This window comes from Rhipicephalus sanguineus, chromosome 4, assembly GCF_013339695.2.
Source record: "Rhipicephalus sanguineus isolate Rsan-2018 chromosome 4, BIME_Rsan_1.4, whole genome shotgun sequence".
NCBI classification, from domain to species: domain Eukaryota; kingdom Metazoa; phylum Arthropoda; class Arachnida; order Ixodida; family Ixodidae; genus Rhipicephalus; species Rhipicephalus sanguineus.
Window position 1 is genome coordinate 194,382,654 of NC_051179.1, and position 22,989 is coordinate 194,405,642.

Consider the following 22,989-nt stretch of genomic DNA (forward strand, 5'->3'; position numbering starts at 1 on the left):
TGGCGACGCCACCTTGAACTTTCCGCACCATTCGCCGTGACGTCAAATGTTTTGACGGCGCCTACTAGGGACTACGTAGTTCCTAATTGGTAAAAATGAAGTACATTGTCCTCTGAGGGGGGCCATAGACTTAACATACCAAGTTTGGGTAATTTTGTTGAGCCAATGGCACCAAAATACGATAAGTACACTTTGAAATCTCTGACGTCACGCAGGGAGATTTCGGCGTGAAATTTAAAAACGAAACTTTGAACTAAATAAACCTATATGATGGCGAAATTAACGACGTTAGAATTCTCAGAGCACAATTTATCGATCTAAACCGATTCCTTGTTTCTCTTTAGTGTCCCTTTAAAAACATATACGTCCGAACATGCCCGTGCATTCAGTTTTGACGTCCGTCAGAATCAGCATAGGGTGTGTAATCTCTTCGCGCCATATAGCCTTGCGGATATCCCGTCGAACGTCCCGTGGAATTTCTCGTAGAGCCGAAGGATGGACGTAATGTCCAGCAAGGTGGTCCGAAGGATGCCCCAAGGTTGTTTGTAGTCCACTGGGACAGAAATTTGCTACAGAGAATGAATCCTTACCGCATATCCGGATAGGAATCGCCACAGTCTTGTTCCATGCTGATGAAATTTCTCTTCTTGTCCAAATATGTTAAAAAAAGAGACAACAGTAGCAGGATGGTTGAGTTCTTGAAACTCTTCCACTCACAGAGTTGTAACTTCTGCATGGTTTAGCAAGTGTTAGAAAACGTGCGTTTGCTCTTCAAACAAAACTTTATTGAGCACATGCAGGTGAAGCAGGATACGCCTGGACGAGCTCCTTGGCCCCCTTGGCCACCTCGTAGGCCCCCTGGATGAGCTGGCACCCTTCGAGGCCACTGGATGCCCACCACTGCAGCTGGTGTGCACTGCCCACCAGACGTGCTAGAGCACTGCTTACTGTGCCTGTAGGCTGTCCACCAAAGAGAGTGCTCATGCCCAACACTGCCTGCACACAGACAGAGTTCCCTTTGTGGCAACATTCGAAGGCACCCTAGAATAATTCAACATATGCTCAAACTAATAAGAATGAATGCACTGCAAATACAATTTTGCCTGAGGGAAGTTACTTCACTGTACATAAATTTCATCCCATGTTTAAAGATTTTCCCGCAAGCAATTGAACAAAGCTCTCCTTGCTTGCTACAGCACAGGCAGATGTACGAAATATATACAACATAAAAGTGCTAAGCTCACTCTTTTGCATCAGTTGTTAATGTACAGGCAGTACAGACCAGCCACAATCGCCACAGATTGCTGCAACAAAGGCACTTTGCGAGCATATCATGATGCGACAATTGAGATACAAGTATGAGATAAAGATACAGCTATACTGAAAGTACTGTAAGCGATAGAATCATTTACCTTCCTATCTAGAGATACTTCAATACATTCACAAATTTCTTAAGCAGAATCTGAATGATACGATCAAGGTTGATCTGAATTTCGCAAAGAGATGAATTTTGAGGATATTTCGAATGAACTACCTAATACAAGATGCATAACAAGCGTTGAAAGCTGGGCAAGTTGGTAAGGTTTCATCTTCTAGCAAACTGCGCAGCAGACAGGACACAAAGACTGCGCTCGCCTGTCCCTTAAATTTCGTTCCTTCTTTGTGTCCCGTCTGCTGCGCAGTTTGCTGGAATATAGAAGATGCACAGGGTGTGTTCAGATAAGAACGTTGGTGCATGTCCACGGACTCCCTTTAACTTCGCTGAAAAAAAAAAAAATATTTTGCTGTCCGAGTCCCTAGGGCTATGAAACCAATCTTAGTTGCGCTTCAGTAAAAAAAAAAAAAATGTAAATCTCCACTTAGCAGAAACACTTGCAATTTGTGCGTAAATGGGATTTTGACGAGATCCTACAAAAGAACTATTGTAGTTGTGAGTCTCAAAATTTTTTTTGGCATACTATGAGTAACGTGCGTTTACAAAATGTTATCTTGCGGTTTTGTTGCTGATATTTTATGACAGAAAAACACAAATATGGCACACTGCTCAATAATGCTGTATTTCAGATTTTTTTGCTCCACGTCTATAACACTGAGTTTCCAAGATTTTCCAGTGTTACCAAATATTAGGTTAATGATTGCGCTAAATATGATTGCTGAGAATGATGTCAAATGCAAACCAAAAATGCATAAGTGAAGGCATGTCTCTACAAATGCAATACTTTAAAATTCAATTAAAAAAAAGACGGCAGCTCTGCACTAGTGATGCGAAGATTGAGGTAACGGCGGAGCTCATGGCCTCACCCTCACCTCCCTCTCTCTTTCCATTTCTTTCTCTTTATCTCCGTATTTCTCGCTTCCTCTTTCAATTCATTTCTCTCGCTCTCTATATCTTTCTCTCCATCCTTCTCTTTCTTTCTATTGTATGGTTTACTCTCCCCTCGCCTCCACATCTGTCCTCCTCTCCCTCACTTCCCTTTCCCACTCTCTTGCTTTACTGTACTATACAAGGCTATGCTGTGCTCTGCTATCCACTCGCCTTTGGATGATGTGTACACAGGTTCAAATCTTGCCCCGAGAAGAAATTTTTTCCCCCTAGAATTTCCCTCGTTCTCCATCTTTATTTCTCTCTCTCTGTACTTGTCCATCAGAGTTATTGCATCCTGCGCCGGAGAAATCAGCACTTGTGTTTTGAGAGTGAAGCAGAAAATGAAGACGACGACCATGAAGAAGAGGACGAAGAGAGCATGTGCCGGTTCATGATGATGTTTTTCTGCTGACACTGCACAAGCGATGGCGGGCTACAACAGCTTTGCTGTTAGAAAAAAAGGCCATCTTCTATCTTTAAACTCCCCACAATTAAAGCCAAGTGGGTACTCTAACTTAATCTGTAAAAACAAGTCGCATTATTTTTGTGAGATCAGAGTTACAAAGCCACCAAGGTGTCTAAGTTGATGTTCACGCGCAACCGCTTAAATGAGTGAGCATGTAGCTATGGCTGCCACTGTCACGTTTTTAGGTCTTAAGTACATTCTCTAGTGTTCACAAAACATCAAATTGACAGAAAAACGAAGAGTTGCTCTAAAGTGCGAATTTCTACATTTGTGTGTTTCTACTCGTCGTAGTAGTGTTCCTGGCAAAAGTAATTATCAGAAAAAGTCTGCCTAGATGCACACAGGACGCGAGACAGGCATTGAAGGAGGACTGGGTTCACGCAGAAAGCGTCCTGGAAACGGCACCCATGATCTCCGCCTTCTGGCGCCTGGCGTAGGACGTCTAACAATGACGTTTCCCTTCACCGTTATCTACAGAGGAGAACTTTCTGTTAAGTAAATGACTAAGTTTAGTCCCTCAACAGCATTTTGCTCAGGAACGAAAAGACTGCAACAGGGTGTTTAAAATAAATATGCCCGAAAACAAAGGTAATTTTCAATATTGTGGCGAAAAAGCAAGAATTCAAGACTGGCAACCAGCCTTCTGAATCTGTGCTCATTCTTTTGAATGAGGATGACATTGTGCTAAGTGGTGACAAATTACAAGAAATTATTGAAGACTGCAACAGGGAGAGTGTTAAGGTGGGGTTTAAAATAAATATGCCCAAAAGCAAGCTAATTTTCAATATTGTCACGTGGTCAACGCAGCAATCGGCGTGTTCGAGACTAAACTTTTTATTTGGGCGAACCTGTGCCCGGAAAATGAAAAGACAACGTGCAAACGATTCACACTGTAAACTGATAGCAGTGTGAACAGTCGTCGGCCGTCACGCAATCTGATATGCGGTTATTTATACATGCGGCATCGAACATTCGAGTCTTATCGCTGTTGGCTGCGCTAGTTCCAGAATAAACTCAACTGTTCGTGTTTGGGTGCTCAAGCCTATCAGACAATTTCAAAATAATCTAGAAGGTTCCCATTCGGGAGCGGTTTGCGGAAGGCAGTGGTTATACGTGTAACGGACCAGTTACATAGAAATACAAAAAGGAGCGCGCGTGGCATCGCCCCCTTCTGAAAAAAACATTGTCCTGATGCTTAAAACACAACATGGAAGGGAAAAAATATGCATACATAAAGAAAGCAAAAAGTAGTCCTCAGGTTCGCTAAGGCATAGAAAATGGTTTAAGGCATATGACATGAACGATTTCAGGTCGTGTGCGGTGCCACTGAGACTTTGTAATGCCATCCCGGATGACCTCGTAGTCCAGAGTGCCAACACGTCGAAGCACCTTGTATGGCCTGAAGTATTGTCAAAGAAGTTTTACAGCGAAAGCTGTTATGAAATCATATCAACGGCTGTTTTTGGCGCCGTAGTTGTCCGCCACCGCCGCTGCCGCCGCCGGTGTCCGTAACCACTATGGCTCGAAATAAGAAAAAAAAAAACGAAATAAGAAAAAAAATTCCAGGATGGAACGAGGTTCGAACCTGGGCCCTCTGCGTGGGAGTCCAGTATTCAACCTCTGAGCCATGCCGGTGCTTGAAACTGCTTTGCAAAAAGGCCCTGTACAGGCTTCATGTCGGGAAGGAACCACATTAACATATGCAATATAGCGTGGTAGAAGCAGGCCCGTATGTTTTTCGGGGGGGTGGGGGCACTTGCTGAAAACCTTGACTTTTTGAGAAAAACACCTATTTTTATTATTTATTTTTGGTAAAAACACATACTTCACCAAAATTTCGGGGGAGGGGGGGGGCCTTGGCTATGTGCCTGGGTAGAAGAGTAAAATACGCACCAAGTGTCGCACAACGCGAATTCTGTAACCAGGCGTCACACAATGCGAATTGCGCAACGAGTAGGTTGCTGAATGCTTCCAACCCATTACACAGGGCTCCGCCATAATTCTTCATCGTCATCAGGCACAGCATCAACAAAGTGCGCATAATGCCTTACATGCGTTTAGCAGGTACCACGGCTCTCCGTAGAATGACGAAAAATGGTACTGTGCCTGCTTCCCTACTTCTCAAAAATTACAATGATTTATAGCGTAGTGGGTATGTCGCAAGTGCACTTGCATTGGTTGCCAAGGAAGCCCATAAGCGCATGATCCATTTCCTTGGGGTCTCAGTAAAGTTCTTCGCCCCCCCCCCCTCTCTCCCACGTCAACGTATGTTATACAGCATGACGGGAGAGGGAAATAGCGACCGGGCGTCATCCAATGCAAATTACATAACTGGTGGGCCGTTTAAAGCTTCCAACCCATTACAAAGGGCTGAGCCATAATTCTTCATCGTCATCAGTCGTCGCGTCACCAAAGCGCACATAATGCCTTACAGACGTGTAGCTGGTGCCTCGCTTCCCCACAGAATGACGAATAATGGCTTAGTAGGTGCTTCCCAACTTCACAAAAATTGTGATTTATGGTGTAGTGGGTACCTTGCTAGTGTACTTGTATTAGTGGCCCCAAGAGAGCTTACAACAGGCCCTAGAAACGCCACTCTTCCAGCTTTCGCTGTGACTGTGCTGCAGTTTCAGCGCAGGCCTGGCGTTTTTTCACTGAGTCCATGTCGGTGTATGAGCGTCCACACCCAAACACGGTCACCAAGCACCAAGCTGATATTCAACTTGGCATCGTCGAAGGTTGTAATGATGGCTGTCAGTCTTTTGCTGGCTCTTGATGCGCAGACGGGCAAGTTGTCTGGCTTCTTCGGCGCGCTGAAGGTAGACAGTGACGTAGAGGTTTTCTTCATCGGTGACGTTGGGTAGCATGGCATCGAGCGTCGTTGCCGGGTTCCTTCCGTAGACTAACTTGTATGGCATCATCTGCATCATTTCTTGCATGGCCAAGTTATTTTGCGAAGGTCACGTGCGGTCTTGTGTCGATGTCGACGTACATGGCCAGCATGTCGGCGATGCTCTTGTTGAAGCGCTCGGGGAGGCCATTAGTCTGTGGGTGGTAGGCGGTGGTCCAGCGGCGGCTCGTCTGGCTGTATCCCAAGATCGCCTGAGTTAGGTCACCAGTAAAGGCCTAACTCTGTCGGTGATTAGAACCTCTGGTGGCACCTGCCTTTGGGCAAGGCCCTTGCTTCGGCACAGCAGGTGAGGGTAGCTACGATGATCCATTTATTTCCGCAAGTCGACAATGGGAACGGCCCCTGTAGGTCCATCTCGATTTACTGGAATGGTCAGCGAGATGGTTCAATTGGCTGAAGAAAGCCCGCTGGTCTTGTTGCGGTGTCTTGTGTCGCTGACGGTCTCGACATGTGACGAGCGACGTCGGCGGCAAGGCGTGGCCAGCAGTACCTTTCCTGTATTCTTGCGAACGTTCGGGAAACACTGAGCTGTCGAACCGTCTGGTCGTTGTGTAGGGCCTGGAGGACTTCTGGTCGCAATGCTGAAGGCACCATGAGAAGGTAGTTGGCTCGAAGTGGCGAGAAGTTCTTGTTTATGAGAACGCCGTTTTCGCAACAAAAACGACGCCAGTCATCGCTTGAATTCTTTCGGAACAACGGTGGTCCTGCTCTCGAGGTATTCCACAAGGCTTTCCCAAGTTCTGGGTCGGTTCGCTGTCGTTCAGCGAAGTCGTCAGTAGTTATGGTTCCCAACTAGCAGTCATCATCCTGTTCGTCCTGCGACGGCGGGTCGATGGAGGCATGAGACAAGCAGCCGGCGTCAGAGTGCTTTCGTCCGGACTTGTAAACGACGGTAATGTCGAATTATTGAAGTCTCAGACTCCATCATGCAAGACGATCTGAAGGGTCCTTCTAGCTAGCTAACCAACACAAGGCGCGGTGGTCGTTCACAACTTTGAAGGCCCTGCCGAAGAGGTAGCGGCGAAACTTTGACGTAGCCCAGATGATGGCAAGGAACTCCCTTTCTGTTGTGGAATAGTTGGCTTCTGCCTTGGATAGCAACTGGCTAACATATGATAACCCCTTCCAGTCCCTTAGTCCTCTGCACAAGGACGGCACCGAGTCCCACGCCACTTGCATCGGTGTGAATTACCGTATTGGCGTATTCGTCAAAATGCGCACGTATCGGAGGCATCTGCAGGCGTCGTTTCAGTTCTTGAAATGCTTCTACTAGCACCGTTTCCCACCTGAGTTCGACGTCGGTGTCCCTGAGTGGCGTTAGTGGCTTGGTGATCCGTGAAAATTCCTTGACAAAGCGTCTGCAATAGATGCACAAGATGAGAAATCGGCGTACGGCCTTCTTGTTGGTGGGTGACGGGAAGGCAGTGATGGCAGCTGTTTTCTGTGGGTCTGGGCGCACTCCAGACTAGCTGATCACGTGACCCAAACACAAGAGCTCCTAGTACGCGAAGCGGCACTTTTCTGGCTTCAAGGTGAGGCCGGAGGTCTTGACTGCTTGAAGTACAGCGTGAAGGCGCAGGAGGTGTTCGTTGAACTTTGAGGCAAACACACTGACGTCGTCCAAGTACACGAGGCAAGTCTGCCACTTCAAGACTGCCAGTACTGCATCCATAACGCGTAGGAAAGTCGCAGGTGCCTGTACTGTTATCGGTTCACAGGAGACTGTGACATAGGCATGGCATCAGCGCCTGAGGAGCCCGCAGTAAGACATCCGGTCAACGCTGAACCCAAACAACTCACTTTATTCTACTCCGTACATCTAGGAGGGGACGCCACTCATTAGCACGATAGTAGCGACCTCTACATCTCCCCCCTTTCCGCACGTTCGGCAGTCATAAGTTCAGACTGTCGGGTGGGACCACGTGTTGGCCACTACGCGTGCACACATCACCATCGTGACCACCAACACCACCATCACTATCACCACCGTCACCACCAACTCGATCACCAGCCCGTCCCGAGTCGCTCGTCGTTACCGTGGCACTTGGAGGACCTTGAGATGGGTGACCTACTTGCGGCTGTGGCTCGGTTGCTTCTGATGAAGCTTGTGGTGGCAATGATGCTGGAACAAAGGGGACAAAGTGACACCTGTTACGCTGCAAGATACCGCCTTGTCCTATTTTTATTATGTAGCTCTTGGGTCTCTGTGCTAGGCTTAACACAGTTCCCTTTACGTTTTCTGGCTGCACCCAGGCTTGTTGTCCTACAGGGAGCTGCATTTGATGCCTGGCCTGATGACGCCGATTGTAGTTCCTTTCCTGCTTTCTTTGGTAGGATGCGTTCCTCAACACTACTGCGTCTCTCTGTGGCACGTTTAGATGTAGCAATTCTTCCTTCTTAGGGACTTTGGTCCTTAGCCGACGACCCATCAAGAGCTGAGCTGGGCTAAAACCGTTGACGCCTGGGGTATCCCTGTAACATAGGAGAGCGATGTGAAGGTCTTTTGCCTTGGTGAAGAGGTTTTTGACCGTCCTGACCATTCTCTCCACTTCCCCATTTGACAGGGCGTAGTGGGGACTGCTTGTCGTATGGACAAAGCCATACGAGGAAGCGAACGTTGCGAAGTCTCGTGACGAGAATGGCAGGCTATTGTCAGACCGAATTTCCTCCGGTATCCCATGGCGGGCGAATATGTTCTTTAGCACATCCACGACAACTTACGCAGTTGTGCTCCCCAAGGTTATGACTCCTGGGTACCTGGAGTAGTAATCAACTACCAGGAGGAAAGTTTCCCCACAGAAGTGAAATAGGTCCATGCCAAGAAGTTGCCACGGACGATCCGGGAGAGGTGTCGGTACAAGTGGCTCAGCAAAGTTAACTCGTGTGAGAGCGCATGTCTCACAGTTGGCGACCACAGAGGTAATGTTTTGGAGATGCCAGGCCAACATACTGAATCTCGCGCCAAGGCTTTGCTTCTGTTACAGCCTTGATGTCCCTCGTGTAGTAGTGCCAAGACTGTAGATCGAAGTGACGATGGGATCACCAAACAGATACCTTTGAGCAGTACGCCGTCACAAACAGAAAGTTGATCAATCACCGAGGAATACTTGGAGATGTGCAATGGCAGCTTGTTTTTCCGAGGCCACCCCCGCTGACAGACGGAGATTAATGTAGTGCATTCACCATCCGAAGTTTGTGCTTGCCGAACTTCCTGCACATTTAGGGGAAAAACTTCAAACGTGGTAGCCACTGCTTCTGCAACATAGAGCACCATCACATCAAGGGTTGTGCGAGCCACAGTTTCTGTGGTAAGGACCTGCACAGCATCCGCGGAAGATTCATTTGGGTTGTTGATGCGAGAGAGAGTATCCGCTGTAGCCAAAAGCTTACCAGGCACATGAGGTACCTTAAATTGATAAGGCATTGCTTTATTCCGCAGCCTTTGTATTCTTGGAGGCAACATGTCGAGCTCCATCTTACCAAAAAGAGAGACGAGGGGTAGGTGGTCTGTCTCAATATCCAGTGGGATGCCACGCACAAATTCGTCGAACCTCCAGAGAGCCCAGGTTATAGCTAATGCTTCCTTTTCAGTTTGGCTATATCTCTGCTCAGTCATTGCTCTGGAAGCATAAGCGACAGGACGGCGCTCGCCTGATGGCTGCGTCTGCAGCAGGACTGCCCCAAGTCCAAACGAACTAGCATCAGCTGAGACAGTGGTGGCATACGACGGATTGTACTTGGCCATACACCTATCGGATGTCAGTATCTCCTTCACCCTGACAAATGCGGCCTCTTGTTCATGCTGCCAAGTCCAACTTGAAGACTTGTTGAGGAGGGCTCTGATTGGAGCGGTTATTTCAGAGATGTGTGGCAAGAACCTAGCTAGATGATTGATCATCCCAAGAAGACGTCTGACGCCTGCAATGTCTTTTGGAGCTTCCATGGTCTTGATGGCTGCTACCTTGGCTGGGTCCGGCTTGATGCCTTGAGTGGACACAATTACTCCAAGGAACGGCACTTCCGACACACCGAATAAGCATTTGTTCTCGTTCAGCGTGACCCCGGCCTCAGCAAGACGGGACAGAACCTGGTTCAGTCGGACCTCATGTTCCTCTCGAGTACGTTTGAAAACAAGTATATCGTCGATCATATTTGCTACCCCTTCCTGTCCTTCAAGAATACTGGCCATCTGCTTCTGAAAATACTCGGGCGCTGAGGTAATACCAAATGGAAGGTGGCAGAAGCAGTTTCGGCCAAAAGGGGTTATAAAGGTCGTGAGCTCTTGAGAGTCCGTAGTCAGTTTCACTTCGTGGAAACTCGCTGTGGCGTCCAGCTTGGGGAACACCGTTGCGCCTCCGATAAGCCCGAGGACTTGCTCAACCGTTGGGAGGATGTGGCATTCTCGAAGTATGACTTCATTGAGCCGGGTTAAGTCAACACAAAGACGGTAATCTCCTGATGCTTTAGGGACCACCACCAGTCCAGAACACCACGGTGTTGGATTGTCGACGCGGTGAATCACTCCGTCACTTTCCAGCTTGTTGAGCTCACGCCTCAAGGTTTCGTGTAGCGGAATGGGAATACGACGAGGCACGCTGAGGGAGAATGGTGTAGCACCAGGCTTCAAGCGGATGAGAGTGCCAAGTTGAGAGTGCCAAGTCCGCAGAATAATTCAGCTTGAAGTGATGCCTCAGGGGCCTGCACTCCGCCAAGGAATTTCACAACATCGAGGGCTTGTATAGCTGGAAGTCGCAGAAGAGTGACAGAGAGCGATTCACTGACGAAGAGTCGCTGCAAGGACGTCTTCCCGCGCCAACGAAGTTGCGCTGTATATGAACCGAGTACCCGCAATGGTTGACCTCCAGGACCGGTAAGTACAGTGTCAACCTTGTCCAGCTTGGCTGGAAGCTTGGGGAAGTCATCGAGTATAGCAGAGACTTCGACGCCGGAGTCAACTTTAAATTGCATCGTGTAGTCGTCCGCGGTGACGTCCACTAATAAAGACTTGGCCCCCGCCCCGACGGTGCTCAGGTGAATGGAGCCGACTTTTAGATGCGAAGCAGCTTTTTGACTAGCCTGTGTAACGCTGTCCCTCCGTGCGTCCGTACGAACGCGCCGCAACGCGCTCCCATCGCCGCAGGTGTTGGAGCGGTACCAAGTAGGTCACGCCGCAGCTGCACGTTGACGTCACGCTCTCCTCGCAGTGCGCGCTGACGTCACTCTCGCCCTCGCCTGCCGCGCGCTCGCCGCAGCGCCCGCAGCTGCTGCCTCGTCCGTTCGCCCGCAACACCTGCCGCTATCGCCGCTCGCTACACCGCCGAATCGTCGGTTCACGCGCAATAAACCTGACGCGCGCTTAACGTACGCGTTGAAACATGTCTGCACGTGTCACCTCTCTCTCGCTTCACCCTCTCCACCGCGTTAGCGCCGTTCAACCCGTGACGCCACCCGTGCGCAACGCTCCTGCTTCGCATCCCACCAGGGTTCCCTTTGGGAAGATTGTGTTAATTTTTGCTTCGATTTCGGCGAGCGACAAACTTCTGCGAAGTGCCCCTTCTTTTTGCAAAAGTTGCAGAGCGAGCTGCGTGCCGGGCATTGCGTTCGAGGATGAGACGCGCGGCCACAGAATCCGCAGGTGGGCGTCTCTGCATTATGATGCTCGAAAGAAGGCTTCACGTTCCGGTGATGTCAAGCAGACTTCTGCATCTTCATAGCGTCCATTTGCAAGCGTTCGGGCTATTATAACTTGCTTCAGCTTGCGACTGCCGCTTTTCTTTTTCCGCGTCTTCCGCCTGGCGTGCTTGCGTCCAAGCCTCTTTGAGAGTGAGCTTAGCCTTTCGGCAGAGCTGGTCTGAAAGACACGAGTCGCGCAAACCGACGACGAATCTGTCGCGTACTAGCCTTTCTTCAACTTGCACTGAAGGGTAGGTGCAGCGTTTCACCATCCTGCATAACTCGGCATAGTATCCGTCGACGCTCTCGCCTGGCTGCTGCACGCGTCTGTAAAACGGTCTACCACGGTCTTGTAGGAAGCGAGGGACGCCGCATCAAGCGAAAATGTATCAAGGAGCGGACACGCTTCGGGGCCCATGCAATATAAGAGAGAGCGCACCTGTGTTTCCTCCGGTGCATTCTTGAGACCAAGATGGCTGCGTAGTCGTCGAAGCAACTTTTCCACGTTGGCCAGGTCCCAGCGTTGCCGAAGTCGAACGGCTCCGGCGTCTGAAGGTTGACGCCCATCCACTTCGGGCTGGACTGCTCGGCAGACATGATACAGACGATGGGTAAGCGCGACGTCGGTGCTCGATCCCACTTCTGACACCATGTAGTGTTATTGGTTCACAGGAAACTGTGGCATAAGCATGGCATGAGCGCCTGAGGAGCCCGCAGTAAGACAACCAGTCGACAATGAATCCAAATAACAACTCACTTTATTCTGCTCCGTACATCTAGGAGGGCGCGCCACTCATTAGCACAATAGTAGCGACCTCTACAGTGCCGAGCAAAAAAACAATGGGCATGACCTTGAAATCGAAGAGGCCGTCTGGTGTTATAAAGGCAGTCTTTTCTCGGTCTCTCTTGTCGACTTCGATTTGCCAATAGCCGGTCTTGAGGTCCATCGAAGAAAAGTACCTCGTGTCGTGGAGTCGACCAGGGTGTCATCTATCCGTGGGAGAGGGTACACGTCCTTCTTCGGGATTTTGTTCAGCTAGCGACAATCGACACAGAAGCGTAAGGTTCACTAACACCACAGGCGACGCCCACACTCTTGGATAGCTGGATGATGTCATCGCGTAGCATTTCGTTGACTTGTTTCTTCACAGCCTCGTGTTGTGTCGAAACTCTGTATGGGCTCTGACGGAGTGGTCTGGCACTTTCCTCTGTTATGATGCGATGTTTTGTGACTGGGGTCTGCCGAATTCTTGACGATGACGAAAAGCAGTCCTTGTAGAGTAGAAGCAAGCTCTGGAGCTGATCTTGCTTATCATTCAGAAGTCTCGGATTGACGTCGAAAGCTGGTTGAGAAGCTTGGTTCGTCGAAGTAGGTTCAGTAAATTCGATGAGGACGAAAGCATTAGTGGCTTCCACAATTTCTTCGATGTAAGCGACCGTCGTGTTTTTGTTCACGTGCTTGTACTCATTGCTGAAATTGGTGAGCATCACTGTTGCTTTCCCACCAGGCAGCTCGGCTATTCCTCTTGTGATGCAAATCTTGCGGTAGATCAACAGGTGCTGGTCACCTTCAATGACGACTTCCAGGTCTGCTGATTTTTGAGTGCCTACGGAAATGATGACGCTGGAGTGAGGGGAAATGCTGACCTAGTCTTCCAGAACATTCAAGGCGCGTTTTTCGGGCGGAATGTGCAGTGGTAGTGCTTCTTCTGTCGATAGTGTTATCGACTTGGATTTCAGGTTGATAGCTGCACCATGAAGGCCTAAGAAGCCCATACCAAGAATGACATCCCTTGAGCAATGCTGCAGGACTACGAAGCTCGCGGGATAAAACCGGTTGTTAATGGTGACTCACGCTGTGCAGATTCCCGCCGGCGTTACTAGGTGACCTCCAGCTGTCTTGATTTCAGGGCCTTCCCAGGCGTCTCGACTTCTTTAGATGCAAAGCACCTTATGGCGGAGTTCAATCTGGTGGTGGTGGTGGTGTGCGGCATGACCACCCTTACTGCGCATGCGCAAACCCTCTCCACTCCCCCTCCTCGTTTAGATAAAAGGCTCGCGTTAGGTCACACACACGCTCAGTCACTGCGCCAGCGTCATGAGTTCCAACGTCAACGTCGGCGCCAGTTGCAGTACCTTAACGCCTGCCGAGATCACGGAGCAGCAGGTGGAGAAGCGCAAGGCTCGACGTGCCGAAGCCGCCACGTAAGCGTTGGCAAGCGGACCCCGAGCTTCGGGCTAGGGAAGCCCAGCGCAAATGGCAACGTCAGCGAGAAACTGCTACGGATGAAACGCGGGCTCGATATGCCGAAACGCGGCTTCGCATCGCCTCATGGTCCCCTTTAGCGGGAGATGGTGTTAATTTTTCCAACTTCGTGGTGAACGGTCCACTGATGACAGAGTAATCTACTACGGTATCAACCAGAAGTGCAACGCAAACGTCTGCAAGCGGACCCCGAGCTCCGGGCTAGGGAAGCCCAGTGCAAATGGCAATGTCAGCGGGAAACTGCTACGGATGAAACGCGGGCTCGACATACCGAAACGCTGCTTCACATTGCCTCACGGTCGCCTTTAGCGGGAGATTCCCATGTCTTGCTTAAGGGCCCTCACCAAGTCGTGTGAGCACAAAATGAGTGATAGCTTTAACGCACAGCTTACGCGTCTTTTCGATGTAGGTTATCCCCGTGATGCAGTGGCCACTGTCGCTGAGCGTTTAAAGAAATCCATTATGTTAAGTCCGAGCATGGTTGCAGAAAGTGATAGGAAGAATTGTGTGGTAGGTATACCGTACATTCATTGCGTATCTCACAGGCTAAAGAAAGTAGGAAGTAGATACAGCGTTAATGTTGTTTTCATGGCTGCCAATAAGCTAGGCAAGATACGTGCCGCTGTGCAGAGGAAGAATGAGCGAGTAAAAGACAAGAAGCGAACCGATATTTGTTTCGTAAAACACACAAACAAATTAACTGATTGCCGTACAAGTGTGGTGTATAAGGTTCCTTTCAGCTGCGGCTGCTTCTACATATATATATAGGACAGACGGGCCGCTGCATTAATCAGAGATTATTGAATATAAGAGATCCCTAACCGGAGGCTCACTTTCTAATCTATAGTTACATTGTCGAGATTCTAAGTGCACACCAAAATTCAATGAATGTGCAGTTTTGTACCGACATAGGAATGAAGAAACGCGTCTGATGATTGAGGCATGGCATATCGAGAATAGTGGTAGCGCATGCGTGAGCCAACCGTCGATTAACTTGCATAAAGATGAAATCAAATGCCTTAACAGTTATCTTTCGCGTAGGCCCCCATACGTGCCGGATTGATAGGTTCGCCTATTGCACGGGCATGCGCAGATAAGTTTTCGTGCCTTCTTTCTTTTCCACTGCTGTGCATCTATTCAGTTGTTAGTCGGCGTTTGTGGTGTCCTGACTTCTTTCTTGTGTCCGTGTATGCACGCCCTGTCTTTTTAGAATGAATACCTTGTGCTTGAGCGACGCGCTGGAAATTTCGAGCTACTTTCCGTTCTTTGCGTTACAGTGCAATTTGTTGCTACGCATTCACTGCTTCGCCGTTGTGGCAAAACTGTGACTTTTTTCTTCTGGTTTTTAATCTTGCGTCATGTCTTTCAACAAATATTACATTGCACCAAATTAGGGTCAGCCCAAATGGCAGGACATTTTAAAAGACCCTGAAGCATCGAGGATTGGACATCTGTGAGAATAATCACTCGCTGCAGAATGTTAGCACCAGCTATTTTTGACATGTTCCTTAAGACTAATGATTGTTAACAAGGACCGCAACAGGCTGAAACATGAAATTGTTGAAGCCAATGAGATGTTGAGGTTTTGTCTGATTGTGGCAATTGCCCTCTGTGATTTGGAGTGTTCAAGAGAATGATATTTCCTTGGAAGCTAATGCCTACTGTGTGCTGTCACTGAAGACGACATATCGCCTTTTTCATGAAAAAAAAAATAAAAACACTTGTAGAGCCTTGGTGACCTTTCCGCTAACAACGCCCTGTTTGATTTAACGAGAGGGTGCATGCAGTGCACTGGATGTGGCCAAACAGAGGAAGGTACTGCACGTCCCATTCATGCGGTGGGAAAACATGGCAGCACCGATACACACACCACTGCCCTTTCACGTTCTTGCTTTCCCTTGGGATAAAACTTGCTGGCTTACCTGCAAAATGTTCTGTGTGCAAGGTAGAAATGCATCTCGGTTTCCATCTTGTGCACATGCCAGTAACTTGTGGATGCAGCGCGTGATGTGCTCTGTCTGAGCCAGCACCTCCTGATATGTTGGCAGAGAGCTGCACACAATGAGGCAAGTGGCAGTACCTCACATCAATGCCAACAAATAAATACTGGGATACAAGTATTTCAAGTTCAGTACTTGCCAAGGCTACTACTATCACACCCCATAATCCCCCCCCCCCCCCAATTTCCCCACACAACAGTTGGTGATTCCACCAAATCAAATGCTCCTTTTACGAGGTCCATGCATTCTGGCGCTCTACAGAATACCTGCAACTTTTCTGCAACTGTATTCAACACAACCTCTGCAATCACTAAACTACGGTATCTACTGTAAACACATACGAGCAAGCCTGCATAGCTTCGGTCTTGTCATGGTGCTCAAACCAACTCAGTTTCACAGCTCTGCTAAAAGTACTGGCTGCATGACCATCGTGAGGACTACTAAAAGTGCTGCAGTCGCCTTGTGCTACCAGCAGCGCTTCCAGTCGTGTGCCTCTTTCGCTGCATCTTGTCTGGTAGTTTTATTGCGGTATTGCTTTTGTTCCATCACGCATTTGCTGGTATGAGCGTTTGGAGCTCGAGTCGGCCTACGGGGATGTGAAGCCAGGCTTGCGTTGAGCATGCAATATGCCGACATGTTTTCATTCCCCGCCGGCAATTCGTCATGTAATTAGGCACCACTTTTTTTCACTGCCAAAAGACCCAACCAAGTTTAAGAGGTGGGAACACACCTTACACAGGAAGGATATTTATTTATTGTATTTATTCACAAATACTGCTGTCTCAGGTCAGGGTTTGTACAGGTTTCAAAGGAGAAAATTCAAGGATATTCAAGAACTTTCAAGGCCCTATAGGAGGATTTTCAAGGCCCTCTTCGAGAGGTAATTTTTTTTGCCCATGTCGAAGATCTTGAAACAGTGCGCTCAAAAGGTCTGACATTTATTGTACAAAGAAAAGCACATGCCACAATACAAATCTGCTTGTATTGCACGCAATAAAAAATAAATAAAGACATGTTTACCAAATATCGCAATGTAAATTTGTCAGTGAAAAGCTCGTGTGTTTTAGAAGCATCATTTAAGCTTGGCGACTGCAACGGAAATGCTGTAGTGGACTGCTCTGTCACAACAGGCGTCAGGTAGCTTTTCAACGCACTCCCTCGCCTCATCTTGATTGCGCCAATATCCTTGGCACATTTCATGTGACTTTTTAAAGCGGATTCACCCATGGCAGTCACATCAAAAGTTTTGCCGCAAAGCTCGCACTTAGCCCGATGTGGATTCGTCGTGTCAGGTGCAATCCAGTGCTTGTAGTCGTCATGGTGGAGCCACGCAGTCTGAAATTTGCTTTTTCTGGGCATTGTTTCACATATCCACACATCACTTGCACCCCTTGCACTAACACGAAGGCAGGCTCATTCGAAAAAAGTGCTGATAGCACAAGAACACGAAAAGGTTAAAGCCCGCGCACAAACTCGGACGCCGCGTTGCACTAGTTGGGCAGAGACAAGACAATGGACATGCGATAGCGATGGGGCCACTGTGCTCGCAGCCGATACTACTTCCGCTAGTACCGGTGGTGACGTTTTAGGTCACTGACACGACATCTACAGTGAACGCTGCCTCCGAGACTCGCACCAAGTCTAATGTTGCCAGCTACCTAACGAGAGTCGGCTAAATAGGTATAAAAATTGGTATGGTTTCTTGGCCGCATTTCAGAACTCCAAACAAAAGACAAAAGTTCAGCAATGAAAACAGTTCAAATTTAGTACAAATACCAATTCAAATTTAGTTCAAACAGTTCAAACAGTACAAATACCAATTCAAATTTAGCATTAAACAAATTCAAGGTTTTTCAAGGACTGGTCTGAAATTCAAGGTTTTTAAGGGCCTTGAAAACAGACTTTCGATTTTCAAGGGTATTCAAGGGTTTCAAGGACCTGTGCGCACCCTGCAGGTGTGAGACATTGCAGGAGTCGTTACAAAAACCAAGAAAGAAACATCGAAACACAGAATGAGACACTTGCTTTGCAAAGTGGAAAGGGTAAGTTGTCGCAAAGAACTATCAACATTATTTCAAGTGACAACTATGTACAGAAAAAAGTGACAACTATGTACAGAAAAAAGAAAAATTTACTCCAACCAAGAGAATATCGGAATGACGCAATGTTAAAAGGATCGGATTGGTGGGTTATACGTGCAGAATGACCAGTGAAAGAAACAGGGGCAGCCATACGAACGCATTTATGCACAGTATTATGCCGCATGATAAGCCGATCACACGCTCATCAATGTTCCAAGAAATTCAGCGATAAGAAATGGTAACACTCTGAAGGGGAAAAGTTGCGGTCGTAACAGTTAAAAATCAGTCAGCTTTCCACTAGACAGACTCGAGTTTATCTGTCTAGTGGAAAGCTGACTGATTGGAAAGCTGACTGAGTGGAAGCTGACTGAGTGGAAAGCTGGCCTAGTTGGTATTGCTTGCTGTATGACATACTACCGCTAGTAAAAAACATACACACAAGAGAGACACTAACAGGACGTGCGCAGAATAGCCTACCCCTTCGGGACTCGCTGAAGTTTTTAGACTTATGTTTAACTTTCCATGATAGTCATGTGTGCCGGCAGTATTCGCCACGTGCGAATAAAGGGCTCGTTCCGTACGATTCAGCTACTTCTAAGCTGATTAAGCAGGGTGTCGCTTTGCTGTGCCTGGATTCCGCGCTAAGGAAATCGTGCATTCACATGATGCAGGCAGCTTTTGACAAACAAGTTAAGTGCCTTACTTTGGCAGGCTTCCCTGGTTCGTTGCTTACGTCAGTGGTGGAAACCCTCATGCAGAATATTAAAGGCAGCAAGAAACCGGCGGAAGCTAGCACGGCTACTAGCACCGTAAGACCTGCAGTGGTTCCTTATCTTCATTAGGTGACCCACAACCTCGAAAGGTGGCAGGCAGGAATGATATCCCACTTGTTTTTTCTGCCCCTGTGAAGCTGTCTCAGCTCTGCCCTCGCACCACTGCGGAGGAATCCGCACGCTGCGGTGTGAAACACTCCTCGGCTTACACTAAATGTGAGACAGGTGTTGATACCAGATCCCCATGACGTGCGGCAGGTATTATGTTGGGCAGACTGGCCGCTGCATGAACGTACGAGCCAGGGAACATGACAGAAATCTAAGGAAAGAAAATGAACTGGCGCATCTTCTCGCGCACTGCAAGGTCTGCAAATGCGAACCACGATTTCATGAAGTGACGATCCTAGGTAAAAGCAAATATCAGACAGCCCGTGAGTTACTAGAAGCGTTTTATATCAGTAAGTTAGGTATGAATGTATAAGTGACACGTCCATACAGCTGCGGTCTTCTGAGATTAGATTGTTTGAGAGGTGGGTAGGTTAGGCAGTGTTGGCTATTCTGCGCATGTGTGTCACATGTATATATCCCTATGTTCCATGCCCGAAATAAATCAGTTGGAAGTGCCGCCCTTTTGTCGTCCTGTTCGTCTCTCTTCTGTGCATGTGTTTTTTACTAGCGGCAGTATGTCATACAGCAAACTTCGGCATGCTGCACATCTCACCGGCTCATTTCATCTGTGCATGAATATAAAATCAACTTGTGGTTTTGAACTGTCTCCCAGACTGTATTGCATCTTACTAGAATAATGTCTCCTGCGATGGTTTAACAAGTCTTTCTGATGAAGCTAGTGGACAGCCTGCTTGTTGTGGACAGTGTTCTCTTTCTTGGGATTCATATTTTTTGTCATATTGTTGTTTCTTTCTTTTTTGAATTCACAATTATAATGAGTGTTTTATAGCATTTTTCATGCTGGAGACACTTTTGAAAGAGCTTTGAAAAAGTTTCATGCCTGAAATAAATCAGTTGGAAGTAAAGCCGCCAATTTGTCGTCCTGTTCGTGTCTCTCATGTGTGTATGTTTTTTACTAGCGCCAGTATGTCATACAACATATACAAAGTGAGGTGACCACACAGCTGATGTATATTCAAGAAGAGACCTGACCAGCGATTTAAAGGTTGTTGGCTTGCATTCTTCAGTCGTGCCACTTAAAGTTGTTCTTAAGTGATCTACTTTCTTTAAGGATTTTGTGCATATCAAGGTCAATATGTTTGTGCCACTATGTTGGAAGAGAGTACAACGTAAGGTACTTAAATTCCTAGCACTTTCCACTGTGCAATTCACATCACCATACTTAAAGTGCAAGGGCTGTGTTTTATTAGTAAATGTCACTGTCACCGTCTTCTTAAAGCTAATCTCCATTTGCTGTGTTTTGCTGCAGTCGTAAAAAGAAGAAAACACATAATTTAGTAAAACCTGATCGGTAACTAGACTGTAGCAAGGTTCTGGACTGGGCTAGTTGGTGAAGAATTATAGCTTACAGCGCACTGTCACACATGGACGAAGAAGAGACACACGAAGATAAGCGCTGCCTTCGTGTGTCTCTTTTTCATCCCTGTGTCAGAGTGCGTCATAAGCTATCATGGATAATCGGTGACTAGAGACATTAAAATACAAGACACAATCAGCGCACAGACGAAGCTTAACTGGAGTGTTAGCAACAACTTGAATGTTGCTAGTGACTGACTGAGAAATGTGTGTGCGATGCACAGTTTGATGAGGAAGTGTTACGAGTAAAAGTGCATCAAGAATAGGAAAAAAGACGCCTGTTGGGAGAAATGAAGCATGCGACGAAAACACGAGACGGAAGAGACAAAAAAAGAATCTGGGAGAAGTTCGAAAGAGCACGAGCACAGAGGAGTGGCAGCGGTGGCAGACGAAGAGCGGGCTTGGCTGACGTGACGTGTCGGGCAGTTGCTTCTCCAGCAATGGCCTGGAGACATGCATGCTGATCATGGAATCCCGGTTCAGACCATGTAGCCATCACCTGTCTGCACCCAAGTCCACGGCCAACCACCTACTAGCGTCTTTTGCTCAGTACGCTGCAGACCGAGTCAAGTGCCACGCTGGCGAAGAAGCTCCGTCATCTCCACGAAAACCTCTTGAGGCCGTGGGGTCAAACCTGTTCTTCGTGATGTGCTGAAGTGATTATAATAATTGCTGGGGTTTACCGTCCCAAAACCCAGATATGATTATGAGAGATGCCGTAGTGCAGGGCTTCAGAAATTTCGACCACTTGGGGCTCTTTAATGTGCATTTAAATCTAAGTACACGGGCCTCAAGTATTTTCGCCTCCATCGAAAATGCGGACGCCGTGGCCGGGATTCGATCCCACGACCTTGAGGTCAGCAAACGAGCACCATAACCACTAGACCACCATGGCGGTTCGTGATGTGCCGAAGATCGTTGAAGCAGACGCCTGGCAGTGCACCTATAGACAGGCTGATGTCACCGGGTCTCGCCTGGACGTGCCACAATTCCACCAAATGCCGCTTATGGTGGTTGGCCTTGAAGTCGATGACGTGGGAGTTGTCAAATGCGGTGCAGTGGTCGTTCACCTCGCTGTGCTCAGCTGTGCTCAGCGAGTGCACTCCTCTGTCAGACAAAATTGCGGACATCGTTTTTGTGTTGTCGCAGCCTCTGAGAGAAGTTCTTTGTTTCTCCCATGTACGAAGCGTCACAACGAGTGCACGGAATGGAATAAACCAGCCCCTGTGCTTTCTCTTTGGGAGGCCTGTATTTTGGGCTCCTGAAGGCATTTCCAGGACACTCAAGAAAGGTCTGATGTTTTCTGTGCCACCTGCTCTTCGGGCCCATGAGTTGCTGACCTTTAATTGGCGTGTAGCCAATTGTGCAGAGGGTGAAGACCGTGAAATATGCCTTTTGGACGGTGTGGATTTGTTGCTAAAGAATGTAGTGTGTGCATCTTCTTCCCAAGGTATGACCAAGCAAGTGTTCACATATTTCAGGAGAAATAACCTTCAACTCTTGCAGTCTGACAAGGAGGGTGGCTTTGCTGTCCTGTTAGCTGAAGCCTTCCGTGAAAAAAGCAGCGCAAACTCTAGACAAGAACTTTGCCCTAGCCGAGACTCAGCTGCACAAGGTAAAAGCCAAGGCGATTTTGCTGTGCAAGAACCTGGAGTTTTATAAACTTTCTAAGGCCACCAGTGCCTCAAAGCGAGCCACGCTGTCTCTATTTTTGAGTGTGAAAACACATAAAGTCCACATGCCATTCAGGTGTACTGTTAGCAAACGGGAATCATGGCAACAAAATGTAAGCAAATAGTTGTTCAAGCATCTTAATGCATCGTAGTAGAACAGCGCCGGCGAAAACAACAGACCAGACGAGGAGAAGGACACGTAACACAAGGCGCACTAACAACTGAAAGTTTATTCGGTGTCTGCACAGAATAAATACTGCCTTCACATGAATAAACAGAAGAAAGAAGGTTACAAAAGCTATGACACTGTATCACGTGGTCACTCCTACTGTGCGTGCAAAACGGTTCCTGAAAGAAATCTGATATCCTTCTCTGAAAGCAAAACAGAAGGCATGCTGACACAAGATTCCCCGAGCTTTTTAATCTCTAGGGCTTCAACAACCTCCCTTGTTAACCTGTCAGCTGACTTGTACATGACGCCAGTGCTTTCAAATCGAGGTGCGCAACCGCAGTCTCTGCAATGGATACCTAGATGCCCCGATACCACTTTCGTTGTGTTGTACTTGTGCTCTTTTAATCTATCATTTAGGCATCTTCCTGTTTGGCCTATGTATGACGCACCGCAAGACAAAGGGATTGTGTAAACCACATTATCGGTGCACTGTACAAACCTGTCGCGATGCTTCTTAGTGCACACCGGTGTCTTACTTTCTGCGTTAACCGCCCGACACATTTTTGCCAGCTTGTCGGGTGCGGTAAACACCACCTTTACTCCCGCCCTTTCCGCCACTTTCTTCAAGTTGTGCGAAACGGAATGTACGTAAGGAATAGCGGAGACATTCTTTGTACCGCACAATTGTGCTGCTGCAAGGTTGGCGTTAGCGCCTTGGTTCTTCACTTTTAGCATCTTTTCTGCAACGCTAGACAGAATTGCTCGCGGGTACCCCGCGTCTGTTAGACGACGAACCTGGTCGTCGAAACTACTTCGCAGCCGGTGAATGCATGATTTCTTTAGGGCATTGTCAAAGGATGAATAAACGATGCTACGCTTGACTAGCTTAGAATGCGAAGAATGAAACAACAAAACCGGTTTTTTAGCTCTTGGCTGGAAAGCCCAGCAGACGTGACGAGGTGAAAAATGAAGCCCTAAATCGAGGAAACGTAAAAAACTATCAACCGGAAGCTCGTGAGTCAAAACTAAAGGTGCCAAGCACTGACGAAAAAGTGCAAGTATAT

At 47.9% G+C, this 22,989-nt stretch overlaps 1 protein-coding gene across 2 annotated transcripts in view; it reads right to left on the bottom strand.

The window, feature by feature from the left end:
* Window positions 1-724: 724 nt before the first annotated feature.
* The window catches only part of LOC119391003 (ARF GTPase-activating protein GIT2), a 369,377-nt gene continuing 347,112 nt past the window's right edge, over window positions 725-22,989 (bottom strand). The window contains exons 13-14 of one of the 2 annotated variants that reach the window (XM_049415016.1): window positions 15,604-15,733; window positions 725-996 (exon numbers count right to left, since the gene is read on the bottom strand). In XM_049415016.1, coding sequence (XP_049270973.1) covers window positions 740-996; window positions 15,604-15,733 — 387 coding nt within the window. In that variant the 3' untranslated portion in view covers window positions 725-739. The remainder of the gene's footprint in view (window positions 997-15,603; window positions 15,734-22,989) is intronic. The other variant, XM_037658710.2, reaches the window with a different exon arrangement.